The sequence below is a fragment of the Gymnoscopelus microlampas genome (assembly GCF_963454915.1).
Source record: "Gymnoscopelus microlampas genome assembly, chromosome: 8".
NCBI lineage: Eukaryota > Metazoa > Chordata > Actinopteri > Myctophiformes > Myctophidae > Gymnoscopelus > Gymnoscopelus microlampas.
In genome coordinates this window covers 13,635,531-13,658,317 of record NC_139945.1, presented here as the reverse complement: position 1 = coordinate 13,658,317, position 22,787 = coordinate 13,635,531, and the positions used below count along the sequence as shown (strand labels likewise).

General features: G+C 41.2%; 1 protein-coding gene across 1 annotated transcript in view; it reads left to right on the top strand.

Annotated features, from left to right (window-relative positions):
• Positions 1–275: 275 nt before the first annotated feature.
• gab2 (GRB2-associated binding protein 2) overlaps positions 276–22,787 on the top strand; it is a 129,179-nt gene continuing 106,667 nt past the window's right edge. The window contains exon 1 of the mRNA XM_084064389.1: positions 276–961. Coding sequence (XP_083920515.1) covers positions 890–961 — 72 coding nt within the window. The 5' untranslated portion in view covers positions 276–889. The remainder of the gene's footprint in view (positions 962–22,787) is intronic.

Below are 22,787 nucleotides of genomic sequence, written 5' to 3'. Positions count from 1 at the left end.
ACTCCTGTCAGCATGTAGATCTGCCCTCCATCCTGTCCATCCCTCTGTGTGTGTGTGTGTGTGTGTGTGTGTGTGTGTGTGACGCACGCACGCACGCGCACACACACACACACACAACACACACACACACACACACACACACACACACACACACACACACACACACACACACACCAGCCGCCCATCCCTTTACTTAGGCAGTAGGCGTGGTATGAAGTGGAAAACAAACTGCAGACAACCCCTCCAACACTTCCTATCCTACACACACTGCATCAGTGAAGTCCAACCCGCCGCGGAGCTCCGTGTGTGTGAATGTGTGTGTGTATATATGTGTGTGTGTGTGTGTGTGTATATATGTGTGTGTGTCGGCCGTTGTGTGAACCCCTGATCACCCCGAGGAACCGGCTCCTCTTTTCGGTGGGGAATTTGGCGCGGTGTCGTGGCGGGTAGTGGTGGCGGGTTAGTGTGTCCTCTGCTCTGTGTGAGAGGAGCGGAGCGCCCACCCTCCTCCTCTGTTCCTGGTGCTGCTGTTATCAAATGGAGGGGCAGATCGCACCGGTGAGGGGGGCCAAACCTACGCCGATAGCACTTTGAGCAAGGCAGGAGGTAGGTAGGTACCCCACCACGGGACAGGGCCCCCTCTAAGCCCCGGGACGGGACAGGACAGGACAGGACCGGGACCCCCGTAATGTACCAGAAGAACTAAGAAGAGAAGAGGAGTTGTAAGTGGAAGTGTACGACCACCACTGACGGACCACTAGAACCACGGACGGACCACTAGAACCACGGACGGACCACTAGAACCACGGACGGACCACCAGAACCACGGACGGACCACCAGAACCACGGACGGACCACCAGAGCCACCGGGACACATTGATCCGAAAACATGAGCGGCGGAGAGATCATCTTCCAAGGCTGGCTGAGGAAGTCTCCTCCGGAGAAGAAACTAAGACGATATGTAAGTGAAATCATGACCATTTTGGCGATCTAGTTTCTCTGTATCTATTTGTTTTTATTTTAATTTGATGTGATTTTATTTGATAAGAATGACGTTAGTTGGGAAAAGTGGTGTGACACTGAGAATGGGATATTCATATGTTTGAGATCCCAGTTCTTTAGCAGGTGCATGGAAGCTGCCATCTGGACCTTCCTATGCAGGGCAGGCACTATTTATTGTCCCATTCATCAGCTCCACAATACAACCTACTGTACTACTAAAGACACAACACTCATTAGCCTGGGAACTGGAGAAGTCACATATGTATGTGTGTGTATATATATATATATATATATATATATATATATATATATATATATATATATATATATTATTATTACTCTCCGCCAGGAGAGTATTGTTATCACTGCGTTTTCACTTTCTAAACATGACACACCGATTGGTCAAGCCTCACGTGACACGTGAAATACTGTGATCTGATTGGCTAGTGACGCCACCGGGCCTATATATACATGGCATCACTCTGACAGTGTCTCCGCCACTGTCAGAGTGAGGTAAGACGGGAACCATGAAATGGTTGCATGGCTGATACATAATTGGCAGATAGGACAGATAGGACATTTATATAGACAGGAGGGATATGACATAGGACACTTATACAGACAGGAGGGATAGGACACTCACACAGACAGAACGGAAGAGGACACTTACCCAGACAGGTTGGATAGGACACTTACATATACAAGAGGGATAGCGACCTATAAATACATGTGTCACTGTGATAAGCCAGATTCCAATACCGAAAATCCGGCCACTAGCTCACTCCCAGACCTTCGAACCGGAAGTAGTCAAGTAGTCGCGGTCCAATTGTTCCTATCTGTCTTATTGGACAGATAGGACAGATAGGACACTTATATAGACAGGAGGGATAGGACAGGAGGGATAGGACACTTACACAGAATGAACGGAAGAGGACACTTACCCAGACAGGATGGATAGGACACTTACATATACAAGAGGGATAGCGACCTTCGCGACCTTCGAACCAACACAAGTCTTCTGGCGGAGAGTTGTGCTCCGAGGAGCACTTTTTCTAGTTATTTTTTAAATTATTAATATGTGAAATAAATTCAATTATTTTTTCAAATTAATTTTATGAATAAATCAAAGAAAAAAAAAATCTAAGAAACTCCATAAGTTAGAAAACAAATGTCTAAGAAGTAGTGAAAATAGCCGATCTACAAGCTCACAACGCGTCGCGTTGTGAGCTTGTAGATCTGCTATTTTCACTAGTTTGGGTCCCGGATAGACGTCACATTTCTCCTTTGGGTCTCGAGCTAAAAAGTTTTGGGAACCACCACTGCTACTATGTAAGACCGCTCACTAGTACTACGGTGTTTAGGAGAACAGTTGTGTGGGTGAGATAAGCCTGTCTGTCCCCCTTAATAATGGACAGATGTCTACAGTTTACACTAAACAGCGCTCAAACTGCCACTATATAAGCTCCATCCCAGTCAGTCACATGTACTGTAGCTGGCTTAATGGCCGGTCAACCGGTGACACACACACAGTAGTAGCCAGGCTCTTCATTGTGGTCCAGGTCAGGTAATATTTCATAATGCTAGTGATATCACCACAACACTGGTGGTGTGTGCCTCCATTAACCCTTTTTGCATGTGTGAAAAAAAGGGTGGTTCGCACACACACACACACACACACACACACACACACACACACACACACACACACACACACACACACACACACACACACACACACACACACACACACACACTCCTGCTAGGTGGGTGCAGAGCAGCAGAGTAGCTGTTAACTAAATCAGATAATAGGATTTATGATGGCACATACACAGCAGAACCATGAGACAATCTCCCATAAATACAGCTGTCCACTGTTTATGTGTGGTGTTGTGTTACCCAGCCTCTCTCTCTCTCTCTCTCTCTCTCTCTCTCTCTCTCTCTCTCTCTCTCTCTCTCTCTCTCTCTCTCTCTCTCTCTCTCTCTCTCTCTCTCTCTCTCTCTTTCCCGTGATGTCATCCCGGCTCTCCCTCCCTCCCCGTTTCATGTGGAAATCCATCCCCTGAATGTCTTCATAATGCTGCACACGCTCTGCTGTCACTTCCTCATTGTCTTCCACTTTTTAAAAGCCCGCCCGGTGTGTTTACACAGGGACCACCGTGGTCCGTGTGTGTGTGTGTGTGTGTGTGTGTGTGTGTGTGTGTGTGTGTGTGTGTGTGTGTGTGTGTGGAAGAGCAGCTGCAACGGTCACAAGAGGAAAAACTTGCATGTTCGATAGCAGAACTGTATAAACACCCCCCCACCCCCCCCCCCCCCCCAAAAAAAAGAAGACCTCACAAGGCATAATAACAGAGCTAAAGTAATGGCGTTCTTTTCCCCAGGCAACAAGGCGAACAGCGGTCTCTCACCTACTGTATATCATCCATAAACAGCCCATCAGCCAGTGGTCCTCCAACATTTTCTTGTCAAGGAGGGACCCCCAAAATGTATATGTGTATTTGGCGGCGAACCCCCCGTCTGAAAAGATGTTGTGCCAGCAGGGACCCCCGCCCACACAAGACTTGTGTTGTTAGAATGTTTCCAAAATATGTCATTGGGTTAAAGTGGGTAAACTGATTTTGTTAACCAATTTAGCGGGGGGGGGAGGGCCCCCCCAGGGCCCCCACCAGGGGACCCTGGACCCCACTTTTACAACCACACCACTAAGCTAAAGTAACATGGACGTTAGCCTCCCCCAGGCAACAACAAGGCCTCTCTCACCTATAATCCACAAACAGCCCATAATCCACAAACAACCCAACCCACAGTTTCAGACTGCGAACACAGTGTATAATGGGGATGGAATGTTCAGAATAGGCAGATTTAGTGAACGCCGTAATCTATGTATCTGGAATTCCTTCCACTTTAACCCCTGAGAGAGAGAGAGAGAGAGAGAGACATGGACACAATGCTGGCCATTTTACTCACCAGTATTGCTGTCATCTGACATTGTTGACAACTTAATGTCCTAAACCTATTTCAAGCGTGCTGCTCCCTCTCTCAAGCGTTCCCATGCCAAAAAGTGGTCTCTCGACTCCACGAACTGGGGGACGACACGTGTGTAGGCCTGTCACAGTTACTACACAATCGCCCTCATCGCAATTATTTGATCATGATAATCGTCATGATTGTTTCCATGTTGAAAAGTGTTCGTACATTTTCAAAGATTTTCCAAAAATAGCAGAAATAGCTGTTTTTCGTGACACGTTGTAAGCTTGTAGATCAGCTATTTCTGTCATTTTGTTTTCCATTTTTTGAAAGTATAAAATGATTAAATATGTCAGTCATTTCTTTGTATATTTAAGTCATTTGTCATATCTGCCCTGTGCAAGTTTTGATTGCGTACAGAAATTAAGTTTTGATTGCGTACAGAAATTAAGTTTTGATTCATACGTTTCAATGTTCAATGCTCAAAAACACAATTAAGTCGTTAATCGCAACTATTTCTGTGACAATTAATCGACACGTGTTATGGTATTGTAATGAGCATCACCATCATAGGCGCTATTTGTCTCGGCCATGGAGGGGATAATTGTAACGTTGGAGTGTGGCAAAGAACATCTATTTTAAGAGTTGTAGTGAGTCACTGGCCGCTCTCTGATAGAAAGGTGTATATACAGTCAGCGTATCATTCCTTATAACAGTGCTCTCCTTGTCAATGTATTCCTCCACTGGATGCCCTGAATTCCATAACAGGTTATACAAGGGCTCTATTTGTTAATCAGTTGTCAATGCTTTCTTCTTTTTTTTAAATTTAAAACGACCAGACACCATACAGCAGTGGTTATCATTCAAAGTGGGGTGCAGGGACCATCCAGGGGTCCTTGATTGGATTCCATGGGTGTCCCCTGCAAAATGGGGTACAGTTTAACCACTCTAACCCTATTTTATACTTTGGCTATTACAAAATAGCCGATCTGCAAGCATGCAAAAACATTTTTGAAAAAGTTCTTGAAATATTTTGCCGAATGTGGTATCATTTCAACATTTGTTAATTGTTAACAAACAACACAAATGTTATTTAATGAGGATCCCTTCCCTGGCACAAAATCTTTTCAAATGGGTGGGGGGGGGGGGAGGGGGGGGGGGGGGGGGGGTCTGTGGCCAAAAAACGTGTCATATTGACCTTAAAGGAGCTACACCATGAATTTAAAAAATAATAATAATATTTAATATCATATTGTTTATGTCCCTCAAACGTTTTTCAAAAGGTTTGAGCCTAAATCAAGCCTCAGATATACTCATTCCAACTAACTTCTCTCTGGCTTATAAAGCAATTTCACCTGCAATACCACATTGTCCTGTTTGGCACGGGGCGCTATTGAGCCAGTTTGTATGCATGCTATGTCCTGGTTCTGTGTGAAAAAGTAAAAAAAAAAAATACAAAAAAAAAAAAAAATACAAAAAAAAAAAAAAAAAATACAAAACTTTTTTTTTTTTTTTTTATTATTATTTTTTTGGTTAGAACTGAAAAACGCGAGGAATTGTTCCCAGACGTGACGTAGGCAGGGGAACAAATCTGACGGACTGTTTTCAGACCAATTTACATAAAAACCACAGATAGCTTTATGAAAGCCTGCATGCTCGAAGTCGGGTATTTGTTGGAACTGAAGAGAGGTGGGGGAGACCAAAAACACACAAAAATGAAGAAAAAGTTAAAATTCATGGTGTTAGACCTTTAAATGCCATGAAAATGTTTGCTAACCACTTGCCCTACAGTATGTGATCCCAGTATTGTGGATATAGCTGCAGGGCTACCACCGTGGATGTTGCGTGTGAGGTGTGTAACGTAGTAGACGGACGGTGTGTTTTGAACCTGCTGACTCCACCAGCGTAGTGTAGTGTGTTTTTAGGCTATACTGTCTAGTCAAAACTGGAACCAACCATCACTGGCCCGGCATGCAATCCTATGCAAAATGCTAGGATTTGCAAAAAAACCTTGTGGCGGTTGAGACCTATAATGTATAACGTGCTTGCAGCTGCTCTTCAAAACAGGAGCCAAGCGTGTGCGTGCGTGCGTGTGTGTGTGTGTGTGTGTGTGTGTTGCTATACTTGTGAGGACCAAGCATAGTAGAATTTGAAGAAATATACATTCTGAGGACCGTTTTCCTGGTCCTCACAAAGACAAATGGTTGTTTTATAGTTAAAAAAAACAGTTTTTAGAGATACGTTTACAATTAGACAAACATTCAGGTCAGGATTAGACATTTAGAGGTTAGCTTTAGGGATTGGAATTAGAGTTAAACATGACATTATACTTAGTTGCGCGCCATGTGTCATGCACCGAAAAACAGCCGATCTATAAGCTCACAACGCGTCGCAGCGCGACGCGTTGTGAGCTTGTAGATCTGCTGTTTTTCGGCTTTAGGCTTACGGTTAAAAATGGCTATTATTTTTAAATGGCATTCATAACATGGCTGTCCTAAAGTGTTGATGTCCTCACAAGTATAGTAATACAAACGTGTGTGTGTGTGTGTGTGTGTGTGTGTGTGTGTGTGTGTGTGTGTGTGTGTGTGTGTGTGTGTGTGTGTGTGTGTGTGTGTGTGTGTGTGTGTGTGTGTGTGTGTGTGTGTGTGTGTGTGTGTGTGTGTGTGTGTGTGTGTGTGTGCGTGCGTGCGTGCGTGCGTGCGTGCGCTGAAGTAACAGCATGGCTAGTCCTCTGCTGAAACATTTGTAATTGTTTACAAATGCTGTTGGCTGTCACTGGTGAGTCACTCGTTCTCGAGAAAACTCTCATCCTGATCCTGTCCTGGTTGATCAACCCTTGTCCCCACAAATGCACACATAGCAGCACAGTTGCAGAGATGTGTTAGCGCCTGTTGAGTCATTGCTGATGCTTTTCGGACAAGTGATTAAATAATTGGTAATTTCTGTGCCACAAAATGAATCACTTTTTTATTGTTTTTTATTATCATTCTTATTGTTATGTTAGTTTGTTTTGGGCACACAGAGCTACCAGAGGTGGGCGGTGTTGTAATGTTTTAATAGGTGGGAGGGGACTGTCTGCTGTTCTTGAACGTTGTCCAGAAAAAGCAGAAGGAACATTGAAAACAACAGGACTAATCCCATACGTACCACCGCCTCGGCACGCACGCACGCACGCACAGTCGCACACACACACACCCAGGGAGTGTAAAGTAACTAAGTACATGTAGGCCTTCTCAAGTACTGTACTTACTGTAAGTACAACTGTGAGGTATTTGTACTTTACTTGAGTATTTCCCATTTCCAATACTTTTACTTCTACTCCAATACGAGGCAAATATTGGTACTTTTACTCCACTACAATTATTGGACAACTTTAGTCACTAGTTACTTTGCAGGTATACATTATTATATTATAAAACATACATTAACCACTTTTAAGCCCTATTTTATACATAGGCTGTAATAACCAGCCCAAATGGTTTGGCTTTATGTGTTATTGCTGATCAGGCACTCATTCAATTCAATGCTCTCACATTGAGTGATGAAGGAAAACACGTCAAATTCATATGGTTGTTGTCGGGGCAGAAACCTTGTATCTCCACAACTTTTTAGTCGTTCCGTAAATGAATGAATGCCCTACTTTGTCATGCAAGAGGATCGCGCAAAGGGAGCCGATCCACAAGGTCACACAACGTGTCGCATCGCGATGCGTTGTGAGTTTGTAGATGTACCGTTTTTTTTGCTATTTTAGAAACAAAGTGAAAGTGGTGAAGTGTGTGTGTGTGGGTTTTAAAAATATTGAACCAATGAAAAGTGTTAACCCATTAAGACCTGAGGTGATTCTTAAAAATCTTTTCTAAATCCTAACAGTTTTTTGAACCCCCCCCCCCCCCCCCCCCCCCACAAAAAAAAATGTTTTCAAGATTTTTCAAAAATAGCAGATGTACAAGCTCGTAGCGCGGCACTCGGTGCCGCGCTATGAGCTTGTATATCTGCTATTTTTGAATAGCCAAAGAAATCTAAAGTGACACAAATGCGTTCCTGGTCTTAATGTATTAATATGAGGTTCTTCTGTTGGAACACAGGTTATTTTTTTTACATTTCCTGAAAAGTATTTTCCTGAAAAGTACAACTTTGTTGTCCTACAACTGCCTAACATTAGGGTAAACAAAGAGACCTCCCTCTTTTATTGCTAAACTGACAATTTGACAGTAACCCCTAGAGCAATTTGGCACTTTTACCGTGCTGTTGTTGTGGCTTCCACTGGGCCACACGCAATGATGGTGTAAAAAGTAACTAAGTGCATTTACTGAAGTACCGTACTTAAGTACAATTTTGAGGTATTTGTACTTTACTTGAGTATTTCCAATTTTCAGTACTTTTACTTCTACTCCGTTGCATCTCAGAGGCAAATATTGTACTTTTACTCCACTACAATTATTAGAAAACTTCAGTTACTCCTACTAGTTATTTTGTAGATTTGGATTATTATTTTAAGACATACATTAACCGCTTCAGCCCTATATACATTTCGGCCATTTGAAAATAGCCGATCTACAAGCTCACAATGCGTCGCATTGTGAGCTTGTAGATCGGCTATTTTCAAAAGATTTGTATACATTTGAGAACTTGAAATGGCGACATTCTGCATAATGAGTACTTTTACTTCTGGTACTTTAAGTACACTTTGATTGCCAATACTTTTGTACTTTTACTCGAGTACATTTTGAATTCCGGACTTTTACTGAAGTAAAAAAAAAAATGTGAGTACTTTTTCCACCACTGGCAATCATACACACAATGAATGAATCCCATGTGAATGGTGTATGTGTCTGTTAAAGGACTGAATGAGTGAGTGAGTGCACAAAACCAAAAACAAAACGACACCTCTCAGATCAGACGGACTGCGCCGTTCAGCCCCAGAGCCAACCTAACCGCCTCTGTCTGTCCGTTGGGCGTATCAGACATCTTCAACAACATGTCTGCTCACATACAGCGTTGCCAGATCTGCTTATCATAATTTCCCCGCAAGATTTTATTTGAAAAAAGCCTAATCTACAAGCTCACAACGCGTCGTGAGCTTGTAGATCTGCTATTTTCAAATAGCTGATGTATTATGTTAAAGTGCTCATGTGGGCCCATAGTTGCTTCTTTTGGGCTGGGTTTCCTAGACCTTAAGGTTGCTTGTTTCTCTCACAGAATCTGGCAACACTGCTCACATACAGTAAACACACAAAAAAAACACACTGGCACATTCCAGACAGATCATATTGATGAAGTGATAGATAGCTGTCTCTGTTCTCTGCTACCGCCAGTCTCAAAGGACAGAGGACGCATTGGTTCTCAAAGTGGGGTCTGGGGACCCCCAGGGGTCCTTGGTGGGGGTACCAGGGGGTCCCCAGCTAAATGAGTTACAGTTGGTTGCTAAATTTTGCGTCACAATCATTTTAGCCACTTTAACCGTTATGTTATACTTTGGGCCATTCAAAAACAGCAGATCTACAAGCTCATAGCGCGGCACCGAGTGCTATGAGCTTGTAGATCTGCTATTTTTGAGAATTCATGAACATTTGTGCAAATCTTTGAATATATATATATATATATATATATATATATATATATATATATATATATATATATATATATATATATATATATATATTTATATATATATATTTAACTCAAATCTTTGCTTCTTGGGGGGCACCGTCACAAAATATGAGATGGGGGTCCGCTGCCAAATATATATCATTTTGGGGGTCCTTCACATGAAAAGGTTTGAGAACCACTGGATTAAAGTTCTCAGTCATTCTGATTTCTGTCATTTTGGATTCCATAGAAGTCAGAATGTCGTGCACCAAAAAAAAAAATCTACGAGCTGCGACGCGTTGTAAGCTTATACAGTAGATAGCCTTTTTTTTTCTCGGTTATTCGTTATTTTCAAATGAAAGAGTATTTGTAAGTGGTCAAACTAGCAATAGTATACATGTTCAATCTCCCAGGAAACCCTAATTGATCTAATCTGATATTTCATAAAGGGAAAGGTTAAAGCCTCAATCTGCAATTGAGACCGGGAGTGTACTTTGTACTCAATTACTAGGGTTGACTACTACTTTGTCCCCCACTCCCCCAGACCCCCCTGTCCAATGTGCTGTGATCCTGTTTAGCACAGTGTTGGATGTGGGAATGGACTGGCATTTGTAAAGTGATGTTATGGACTCGCAAAGGACAATCTGCTATATTTTCCACTGTGCCACACTGACATGCGTCCCAGCAGTGGTGGAAAAAGTATAGATTTTTACTTTAGTAAAAGTATCAGTACTGCCATGTAGACATTCTCTGTCCGGAATTAAGAATTTACTTGAGTAAAAGTACAACAGTATTGGTATCAATTATCAAAATGTACTTAAAGTACCAAAAGTAGAAAGTACTCATTATGCAGAATGTCCTCATGTCACAAGTTTTCAAATTTATAAAATGTACCAAAAAACGATATGAAAATAGCAGATCTCCAAGCACACAATGCGTCGCATCGCAAGATCAGCTATTTTCAAGTGGACGAAATATATTTAGGGCTGAAGTGGTTAATGTTTGTTTTGTAATGATAATTAAAAATCGACAAAGTAACTAGTAACTAAAGTTCTCAAATAATTGTAGTGGAGTAAAAGTTTAATGTTTGCCTCTGACACGTAGTGCAGTACAAGTAAAAGTAGAGAAATTGGAAATACTCAAGTAAAATAAAAAAAATACCAAAAAATGACAAGTACAGTACTCGAGTAAATGTACTTAGCTACACCACTGCATCCCAGTGCACGCAACAAGGACTAATAAAAACCTCACAACCTGTCAAGTCAAAGGAGAGGCGGGGCAGCTCCGATGTAAGCATCACAGCAACGTAAGCGGCGACATTTATATAAACACTGCACATAATTAAGTGGAAATTTGAACGCAAACCAAATGTTTGCTTATTTGGAAACGTTTAATTGTTCACCTTTTAATCCCTTATGCATCACCTTTAATCCCTTACACATTGTACAATACCCTCCCTCTACCACCAACTGTCGTGAGGAAGGTTGTGTGGAAGTGGGTTTTCAGGGCAGTTGGTACCGGTGGCCTCACTCAGCCCCCACACTGACTGTCAGCTGCCCAGCTCTGCTGCTGTTGTTTTGCAGAGGGGCTTTGGGAAGTCCTTGCCCCCGGAGGTCAAATCACAACGCCTCCCAGTTCCTGCTTTGACAGACACTCAGCTCTCTCTCTCTCTCTCACCGTCTCTCTCTCTCTCTCTCTCTCTCTCTCTCTCTCTCTGTCACACACACACACACACACACACACACAGACATTTTCCTTGTTCCACGCTTTGTCTGAACGCCTACATAAATCCACTTCACAGGATCCACAAACTGGGGGAGGAAGGGGTGGGGAGGGGGGGGTGCGCTACTTGTTTGGTGACTTCAGCCCCAGATGTGTTTATCGTGAATTAGTGCGTTTGCCCCACTTTAAAGATCCGTACTCCGTACCGTACTTCACATCGTGTCCACACAATTGGCTGGCTTTTTTTGTGCCTTGTGGATGTCAGATGAGATGTCTGCTGTGAAAGGCCAGGTTGACTCGGCATTAATAAGGGCAAGTCTCGCCATCGGGCGGTTGTAGTTCATTGTTGAGGAACTAATACAAACCCCGCTACAAGTGCACTGACAAGAGAATGAAAACAACAGCTGTCTATCAACGATTCATGTTGTGTAGTAGTGTGAACATTTGTTAACCCATTGAGACCTGAAGCCGATTCTACATATCTCCTAAATCCCAACAGTTTTCTGAAAAACGTATGTTTCTATATCAGTGGTGTTCAATCTTTTTCATGTCAAGGACCCCCAAAATGATATGTATTTGGCCGTGGACCCAAATCTCAAAATGTTTTGTTCCAGGGACCCCCAGAAGCAAAGATTTTAGTTAAAAATGTTCGCTTTAAAAATATATATTCAAAGATTTGCACACATTTTCACGAATTTTCAAAAATAGCAGATCTACAAGCTCATAGCGCGGCACTCGGTGCCGCGCTATGAGCTTGTATATCTGCTATTTTTTAATAGCTCAAAGTGTAAAATAATGCTTTTTAGCTCAAATCTAAAAATGCCACAGTTCCAGGTCTTAATGGGTTAACCCGGCCCTCCTGTCCCACACATATCCAGTCTTTTCTGTCTTTCCCACCCCCTCCCTCCCTCCAAACCTTCCTTTGAAATTTCAGAATGAAAATCCCATGGCAGCCTCGTTCGCTCCGAGTGTTGTCATAATATCCTGTCCTTTGCCATGAACTCTGGTTTTGTCTGTGTGTGTATTCTGTCCCAAAACGTAAATGGCACCAACAACACATGCCAGACTTCCTTTGGATGGCACCTACAGGAAACATTATCACAGAGATCCCACCACGAAACGGGGGAATTAGCCCATTAAGACCTGGAACTGTGTCATTTTTAGATTTGAGCTAAAAAGCATTATTTTACAATTTGGGCTATTCAAAAATAGCAGATATACAAGCTCATAGCGCGGCACCGAGTGCCGCGCTATGAGCTTGTAGATCAGCTATTTTTGAAAATTTGTGAAAATGTGTGCAAATCTTTGAATATATATATTTTTAAAGCGAACATTTGTAACTCAAATCTTTGCTTCTGGGGGGTCCCTGGAACAAGATATTTTGATGGGGGTCCGTGGCCGAATACATATAATTTTGGGGGTCCTTGACATGAAAAAGATTGAGCACCACTGATATAGAAACATACGTTTTTCAGAAAACTGTTGGGATTTAGGAGACATGTAGAATCGGCTTCAGGTCTCAATGGGTTAAATTGGTCTGGGGAGTCTATAAATGTATTTCCATTTGGTCAAGATTGGGTCTATGGTCCGTGACTCCTGGCCCTCCCTGTGTGATTTGGAACGGTACAAGCCTGATTTGTACTTTGTCGTACAATGGTTGTCCCCCCAAGCCGGGAATAGCCGATCCGCAAGCTCGGTCATGGTGAGGCAACGTTTGGTGAGCTTGTAGATCGGCTGTTTTTTTTGGCTTGGGACACCAGTAGGGCTGTCACGATTACACATTTAAGTTGACGATTAATTGTCGCTCAAATAATTGCGATTAACGATTTAATTGCGTTTCTGTCGTTGAACATGTATGGAACATTATGATTAAAAATTCGACAGACTAGTTCAGGACACGTTTCGATAAAACAACAACGCGTAACAACAATTTACTTTATAGATTGTAGAGTTAAAGTAGAGTTCGCCCAAAAAAATTACTTATTTCCTATGAATTACACACCCCACGAAGCATTGAATTCATGAGCTAATATAATAATAAGACCCTAATGTATCCGGTAGGAGCCACAAAGGAGACTCTTTGTGTCTCCTACCGGATACACTAGGCTTATTATTAGCATCAAATTAGCATCAAACAAAAACAACAAAATCTCCATGATTCAATGCTTCATGGGGTGTGTAATTGATAGGAAATAAGTCATTTTTTGGGTGAACTACTCCTTTAATGTTTGTTTTTTTGCATGCACCACCAACATTTGATTCAAGGTGAAGGACAGCAAGTACAATACAAACATATATATAATATCCACATATGCTACGTATCGTCTCTGTCGCGTGGAAACCTCGTATGTCCAAAACTTTTACTTTTCAGGATTCAAATTCAAAAATAACAAAAGCAGCAGATCAACAAGCTCAAAAACGTGTTTCAAGCTTGTAGACAGTGGTGGAAAAAGTACTCAAATTCTTTACTTAAAGTAAAAGTACCAATACTGCAATATAGAAATACTCTGTTACAAGTAAAAGTCCGGAATTCAAAATTTACTTGAGTAAAAGTATAAAAGTATTGGTATCAAAATGTACTTAAAGTACCAAAAGTAAAAGTACTACAATGTTTGAAAATAGCAGATCTACAAGCTCACAACGCGTCGCGATGCGACGCGTTGTGAGCTTGTAGATCTGCTATTTTCAAATAGCCTATGTATAAAATAGGGCTAAAGTGGTTAATGTATGTTTCATAACATCATAATTTATATCTGAAAAGTAACTAGTAACTAAAGTTTTCAAATAATTGTAGTGGAGTAAAAGTACAATATTTGCCTCTGAGATGTAGTGGAGTAGAAGTAAAAGCATTGAAAATTGGAAATACTCAAGTAAAGTACAAATACCTCAGAATTGTACTTAAGTACAGTACTTGAGTAAATGTACTTAGTTACTTTCCACCACTGCTTGTAGATCTGCTTACTTTTGATGTTTTTGTGTGACACTGTAGTGTGATCAAGTACGGCGTTAATTTACGGAAAAAAAACAAAAAGTTAAAATATGGAGATAAGAGGTTTCTACCCGACAGCAACGATATGCTAAGCTTAGGGTACGATTTGCCGGTGTGTGTGTGTGTGTGTGTGTGTGGGTGTGTGTGTGTGTGTGTGTGTGGGTGTGGGGGTGGGTGTGGGTGTGTGTGTGGGTGTGTGTGGGTGTGGGTGGGTGGGTGGGTGGGTGGGTGGGTGTGTGTGTGTGTGTGAGAGAGAGAGAGAGAGAGAGAGAGAGAGAGAGAGAGAGAGAGAGAGGACTTTGCATGTGGGGGTATACGCTCTCTAAAGATAGCTTACGGAAAATTAGATTACATGTAGCTGTTGATTAGACATCAAATGGGAGGTCATACGCAGGGGTCGTGCTACTAGTTCGCACAGCGTGTCATATGACTGTCATTATAGCGCGGTAGCCTTGTAGCCTCATGGCGCGCGGCCCAGTCTGGGGTATTGAGGTCTGTATTAAACCCATTGAGACCTGAAGCCGATTCTACATGTCTCCTAAATCTCAACAGTTTTCTGAAAAACCTATGTTTCTATATCAGTGGTGCTCAATCTTTTTCATGTCAAGGACCCCCAAAATTATATGTATTTGGCCGCAGACCCCCATCAAAATATTTTGTTCCAGGGACCCCCAGAAGCAAAGATTTGAGTTAAAAATGTTCGCTTTAAAAATATATATATTCAAAGATGTGCACACAGTTTAACGATTTTTCAAAAATAGCAGATCTACAAGCTCATAGCGCGGCACTCGGTGCCGCGCTATGAGCTTGTATATCTGCTATTTTTGAATAGCCCAAAGTGTAAAATAATGCTTTTTAGCTCAAATCTAAAAAATGACACAGTTCCAGGTCTTAAAGGGTTAAACCCTTCGGAGTAGCAAATCCCACAACATTATTATAGCTGTTACAGCTGAGAACAATAACGCAGCAGATTGCCCTGTAAAGTTTAAAGGTACACTGACACAGCAGCACGGCAAAACTCCCGGCAATGAAAATAATAGCCACATCAACGGTGAATGCCAGAACACTGCTGCTCTCTGTGATAAAAGAGGACAGAAAAACCTTTTATTTTCAGGCTTTTTTTTCTCCATGCTCAGACACAATGTAGTGTAGGGTCTTATGGCTACATTTTGAGCCCATGGATTAACCCATTAAGACCTGGAACTGTGTCATTTTTAGATTTGAGCTAGCATTTTTTTACACTTTGGGCTATTCAAAAATAGCAGATATACAAGCTCATAGCGCGGCACCGAGTGCCGCGCTACGAGCTTGTAGATCTGCTATTTTTGAAAAATCGTGAAAATGTGTGCTAATCTTTGAATATATATATTTTTTAAAGCGAACATTTTTAACTCAAATATTTGCTTCTGGGGGGTCCCTGGAACAAAATATTTTGATGGGGGTCCTCAGCAAAATACATATAATTTTGGGGGTCCTTGACATGAAAAAGATTGAGCACCACTGATATAGAAACATACGTTTTTCAGAAAACTGTTGAGATTTAGGAGACATGTAGAATCGGCTTCAGGTCTCAATGGGTTAAAGTTCTCAGTCGCCATGACTTGATTTCTGTCATCTAGATAGCTGGCTTCTATGGAATCGTACCGTAAATGCAAGCTTGTAGATCGGCTATTTTCTTTTTTTTTTTAAAGATCAGAGCTTTTGAAGTGGTCAAACAACGTAGCATCTTCCATAAAAAATGGTCTCGGATATTTCATAAAAAACAAAGATTAAAGCCTCAATCTGTAATTTCTTCACCTGGTTGGCAGTATGTAGAACAGCAGCAACAATATTACTAAAACATCATCATTTTACATATTGTGTTAATTGTTTTAGGATACAACGCCAGTGGGTGGGGGCTCCTTTTACGGTTTCACAAATCACATGATAGGACTTCTTGGACACACTATTTTTTTCATCAGTTGTGAGATTTTATTTTTTTTGCTTTAATCCACGTGAGCCTCCATTATTTTGTCTCCCTGTCAGTGTTGCCAGACTCTGCGAGACAAACGAGCAACCAGGTCTAGGAAAACCAGCCCAAAAGAAGCGACTATATGGGCCACATGAGCACTTTAACATATACATGAGCTATTTGAAAATAGCAGATCTACTACGCGCTGTGAGCTTGTAGATCGGCTGTTTTCAAATAAAATCTTGCGGGGAAATTATAATAAGCAGATCTGGCAACCCTGCTCCCTGTCACTTTGAAAATGTTCTAGCGACGGCAGAGAACACGCGTTTATGCTCTCGATACATCAGCTTGCAGACAGGCGTCATGTTCCCATGGCGATGCAGACAATGTGCATGAGTGGGTCTCTATGTAGAGATGCCTAGCGCTGTCACCATTACACATTTAAGTTGACAATTGATTGTCACTCAAATGATTGCCATTAAAGATTTAATTGTGTGTTTGGCCATTGAACACTGGAACATACGAATACAAATTTGTATTTCTGTTTGCCTTTTTTAGGCTTCGTAATCAAAAATTGCACAGGGCAGATATGACAAATAACTTAAACATACATTTAAAACAAAGACGTTATTGACGTATTTAATGATTGTATTTAATAATGTTATAATTTTATGCACTAGTCCATACCCGGGGGATTTGTATTAACAGACTTTGGGTTATGTGCTGTGCCGTACAGCAATAGTCCCAAACCATTTTGGCCCCAAGGAAGACCTCTGGACTGAGGGCTGTAACCATGGCGACGGCTGTAAGCATGCCGACGATAGCTCCCATAGCCCCGAATTATTTTACATGAAAACGCTAATAATTAGCAGCTTACATTTTGGGAAACAGAAAAAACGGGCATCGCTGTTCCGTGCACGTGCTAATTAATGGTCAATGGCCCGACCGTGTGCAAATACAGATCAATTGCTCCAGCCACTGAGGAGAACCGGGCAGAAGAGATTTTGGGGACAGACACGATTTTGGGGAATTATTGTATGATGATGATGATGATGATGTAAAAATAGCAGAAATAGCAGATCTACAAGCTTGCAACGCGTCACAAAGTGACGCGTTGATCTGCTATCTCTGCTATTTTTAATATTTGAAAATGTGTGAACATTTTTCAGCATGGTAACGATTTTGACAAAATAATTGCAATTTTCTCGAAAAATTGTGATTTACAGTAGACAATTATGTAATAATTGTGACGGGCCTAGAGATGCCACATCCTGGTTTGGGTTTGTTGTCCGTATCCCCCAGGCCAGTCAACCAATCAATGATGTGACTAAGACATGAATGACGTGGTGTGTGTGTGTGTGTGTGTGTGTGTGTGTGTGTGTGTGTGTGTGCGTGTGTGTGTGTGTGTGTGTGTGTGAGTCAAGTGGCTCACACACAGCCTGTGAGAAGTTCCAGTTTACATGAGAAGTCAACTCTAGCTCACTGGGGTTTGGTTGTCTTGCACAGTACAAATTAGCTATAGCCACACCTAACTGGATCAACGTGGTTTGGTTTGCACCCACTGACCGACATTGCCATTCAGAGTCCCGCGCTCTCACTGGAAAAAAAAAAAAAAAAAAAGAAGTTAATGTTATTACCAGCATTATTACTAGCGTTGCTGACACTTGCGCTCAGAAAGTGTCATGCCAGTCCACGCTTCAGATTGTGGTGATATCTTGTTTGCAAGTGGAAGGTTTGGCCTAATGGTGGCGCTATAGAAGAAGGCCATGGGTTCACCAAAAATAATTAGGGGCCTTCCTCTCCATCTTGAAAAATACATGAAAATACACAGGACATTTCCCTTAATAGTGATGGATTAAGGGAGGGAAAATGGTTACTAGTTTGCAATGTGAAACTATTACTGTAGCTTGAACCACAATAAACCCACTGCAAACACACTTCTGGATTTTAGGACTAAAAACTAACTCTCCAATGACTCCATGGCTTCTATTCTTTATCTACTGTACGTAGCATAAACAAGAGACATGCGACATATACAGTACAGTACATACTATACTGTAGAACACGCATAAACATTAGCCAAGGCAAGAACTGTAAAAGTATATGTTTAAGTAGCATTACTGTGTGTACACCAAGAGTTAAAGCCACTTTTGCTTGCCTAAACTCCTCAGTCAAGTTGTTCCAAAAATGTACGAGCCCTGACAGAAATGGCGTATTCACTTATAGCGTTTTTATTTGGAGTGGCCACAAGGGTCCTGTGAAAGGACTGGCTCTGCTCCAGGACTCAGGCCGCTCAGGGACCAATGTAAATACATTGTGATTGGGATTTTCTTTTCCCAACATTTGGATGCCTTGTTTCCGCATTTTTGAATGCGCTGGACAAGTCAGAGGTACTTTAAAGAGGCACGCCAAGGCTGAACTTGATGTTGGAATGGACGAGCTAAAATGTGGTTCAGCAGTTTGTAAGTAGGGAAATCTAGCAGCTGTGAGTTTTTTAAAACAATATTTAAGAGCCACAAAGATTGTTGGGTTACTGGGTTTTTATGGGCAAAATCCAGCCGATTCAGGGTGGATCAAGAAGGAAATAGAAAAATATGATCTAGTTCTGTTCTGTGCAGGTGTTGTAGTTTGTAGTTTGTCCCTTTTAATAACAGCTGCAGTCTTTGGTCTGTTAGTTTCTCAGTGACGAGAACAAGGGATTTGTCAAATATTCATGACTTGTACTTGAATGAACTCAGCAGACAGAAGGGTGTGTGTTGGTATGGGCAGGCTCTAAAATGCTCTTGAACCTAATGTGAGATTTTAGAAAATATTATTTAGCTTTTGTACGCTACACATGAACCTAACGTCTCTATTTGGGGTGAACATTCAGTGAAAATAGCAGATGTACAAGCTCACCGTGCATCACAGCAAGATTTTGATGTAGAGGGGAAAAAGGAGGGGACCCTTGTATAGACCCCTGGGGGACTCCGGTCAACTAACACTTTAGTAGAGGTTTGGGCTTGTGTAGTTACCTTGTCATGATGTAACTCAAAATATTGGTGACATATCTTCAGTAGTTGAAGTACATAAAAAAAAGACCAAAATAGTCTTCCCATGAAGTTACATTGCATGGAGGAACAAGTCTCAAAGTCACATGTTTATTACACAAACAAATGCAAACATATCAGATTCTGCCATTGTGTTAAAATTACAAAGTAAGGTTCACCCGGTTCAGCATTTCTATATCTGTTTACAATGACTGGTAAAGTTTTTGATAACAAACTCCATGAATTGGCCTCGGAAGCATGACTTCCGGCTCTTTTTCCTTAATTCAAATAGTAAAATCAACATGGCATTGTCATTTTTATATTATGTCATTTTAGACATTGTCAGAATCTGCTTTGTTCATGTTAGTTTGTGGGCTAAACGTGTGACTTTGAGACGCGGTTCCACTGGGGAGAATATTTTGGACGATCAATTTCTAAATGTCAAAGGAGCAACTATTGAAGATATCTTGCCAATATCTGGAGTTACATCATGGCAAAGGTATAACCCAGCTAATGCTTTAAGCCTATATTTGCTGTGAGTCATGGGTTGGTTCCTTCAGGAGACAGTGAGTCACTATAGTCTTTGAAACGAAAGGGAGAGAGGTGCCAGGCAGCCAAAACTATAGATGCAAGATAAGATATAAGGACCAGCTGTATCAATGATGGCTTTCAGGAACTTTGTGGGGACATCGTCTAGAAGAAGACAGATGGACGTCTCGGCATTAGATACGGTTCCCTACACAGAGGGAAGGTGAAATGGGTTCAAGAAGGCTTGCTTAATAACACAGCAAAAATCCTCTGGTTTGCGGCCAAAGCCGCGTTTAAGACAGATATGTGTGTGTGGAATCTGTTATTGTCATCCTTTTTTGATTACAAAATGAATCAATAAAAATACCAAGAACTTTGGTGGATCCGTCACGTAGGGGAGGTGCTAAGATGCTGTTAAATTTAACCCTTTAAGACCGGGAACGCATCTGTGTAATTTGAAGATTTCTTTGGCTATTTTTGAAAAATTACGAAAATGTGTGCAAATCTATTGTATATGTTTTTAAAGCGAACATTTTTAACTCTGTTACAACTTCTGGGGGGTCCCTGGAACAACATATTTTGAGATGGGGGGTCCACGGCCAAATACATATTATTTTTGAGAACCACTGATATTATAGCAAACACGATTTTTGTCTCCAAACAAAAATATTTGAAGACATTTGTAGAATCCCCCAGAAGCAAAGATTTGAGTGACAAATGTTCGCTTTGAAAAATACATTATTCAAAGATTTGTACATATTTTTCACGATCTTTCAAAAAAAAAAATAGCAGGTCTACAAGGTCATATCGCGGCACTCGGTGCCGCGATATGACCTTGTAGATTTGCTATTTTTGAATAGCCAAATAAATCCTTAAGATGACACAGATGCGTCCCCGGTCTTAATGGGTTAACAGGAACCCGATAGCCACGGCACTTCCCTCTCTCCGATAAGATCAGAGGATCGCTCCTCTTGCCTTCTTAGCTGCATCTAATACTTCTCACTCATTCTTGACATTAGATCTCTCAGGATGTCAAGCGGCCCGTGATTTATCAGCTCGTGCCATTGGCTGTGGGCTATTTGAAAGCCCGATCCCAAACGGAAGTAAAGCATCCACCGTCAAAACAATGTCATTACATTCCTGGCTTCGTTAAGCATGGTGGTGATTTATCGAGGTTTGTTTTCGGGCGGTGTTGTTTTTCAATGGTTTCTTTTTTCTTGGTGTGAGCTTTTGAACTGTGGGCGGGGGGTGGTGGTGATGTGTCAGGAAGAAAGAATTAAGTAACCATATCCATTAAGTGTCGCGTTACAATTTGTTTTATATTATTGGGGTTTAGGGGTGCGACAGGTAATCACGCTATAAGCGATTTTAACCCATTGATACCTGGAACGCATCTGTGTCACTTTAGATGTCATTCAAAAATAGCAGATATACAAGCTCATAGCGCGGCACCGAGTGCCGCGCTATGAGCTTGTAGATCTGCTATTTTTGAAAAATATTGAAAACCTTTTTTTTAGATTTTTTTTCCAAAAACTGTTATGATTTAGATTTTTTTTAAAGAATCGCCTCAGGTCTTAATGGGTTAAAACATAATAGCCTACATTTTAATAAAATCATTGATTTTGAGGAAATTCAGGGAAACGTTTGACACTGTTATATCATATCTCTGCTGTCCGGCAGAAACCAGCTCCAAAAAAAACTCCAAAATGTTCATTTTTCAGGAAATTAAAAAAAAAAAGTGGAGGAGGTTTTGTTCATCATTGATAAGAACAGCTGAATGGACCTCCAAGCTCACAATGAGGTTGGAGGTCAAAAGGGGGCGGAGCCTGGAGCCAGCAAAACCAGCTAACTCCGGTGGACTTAGCTGGTTTAGCAGAAATGTTGAGGATCCAATGGAGTTAGCTGGTTTTGTCAGAAGCGCTTTTTTAATGCTTTTCATTGGTTCAATGTTTTTTTAATCAACACACAGACGTACAGGGTGTTCAATGGCCCTGATTTATGGAAACAAATGCAATAGCGTCAACATGGAGTTAGCTGGTTTCTGCCGGACAGCAACGATATGACAAAGTGCTTAATCAAACTATTGCATTTAGTCAGTTATAAAACATTGTTTTAATTCTTTCACGTTGATAGATCATTTCTTAAATTAAAGAAAAATTAAATACATTCTGAATAGACTAATTGATAGTTGCAGCCCCATTATGCTCATAACTTAACCCATTGAGACCTGAAGCCGATTCTACATGTCTCCTAAATCCCAACAGTTTTCTGAAAAACGTTTGTTTCTATATCAGTGGTGCTCAATCTTTTTCATGTCAAGGACCCCCAAAATGATATGTATTTGGCCGCGGACCCCCATCAAAATATTTTGTTCCAGGGACCCCCAGAAGCAAAGATTTGAGTTAAAAATGTTCGCTTTAAAAATATATACATTCAAAGATTTGCACACATTTTCACGATTTTTCAAAAATAGCAGATCTACAAGCTCATAGCGCGGCACTCGGTGCCGCGCTATGAGCTTGTAGATCTGCTATTTTTGAATAGCCCAAAGTTTAAAATAATGCTTTTTAGCTCAAATCTAAAAATGAGACAGTTCCAGGTCTCAATGGGTTAATCAAACTATTGGATTTAGTCAGTTATAAAACACTGTTTTAATTCTTTCACGTTGATAGATCATTTCTTAAATTAAAGAAAACATAAATACATTCTGAATAGACTAATTGATAGTTGCAGCCCCATTATGCTCATAACTTAAAAAAAACTAAAGTTTTCTCTAAAATGGATTTTTTTGGGAGTTTTTGTCTCTGTCGGGTGGAAACCTCATTAACCCATTAAGACCTGGAACTGTGGCATTTTTTGATTTCGAGCTAAAAAGCATTATTTTACACTTTAGGCTATTCAAAAATAGCAGATATACAAGCTCATAGCGCGGCACCGAGTGCCGCGCTATGAGCTTGTAGATCTGCTATTTTTGAAAAATCGTGAAAATGTGTGCAAATCTTTGAATATATAT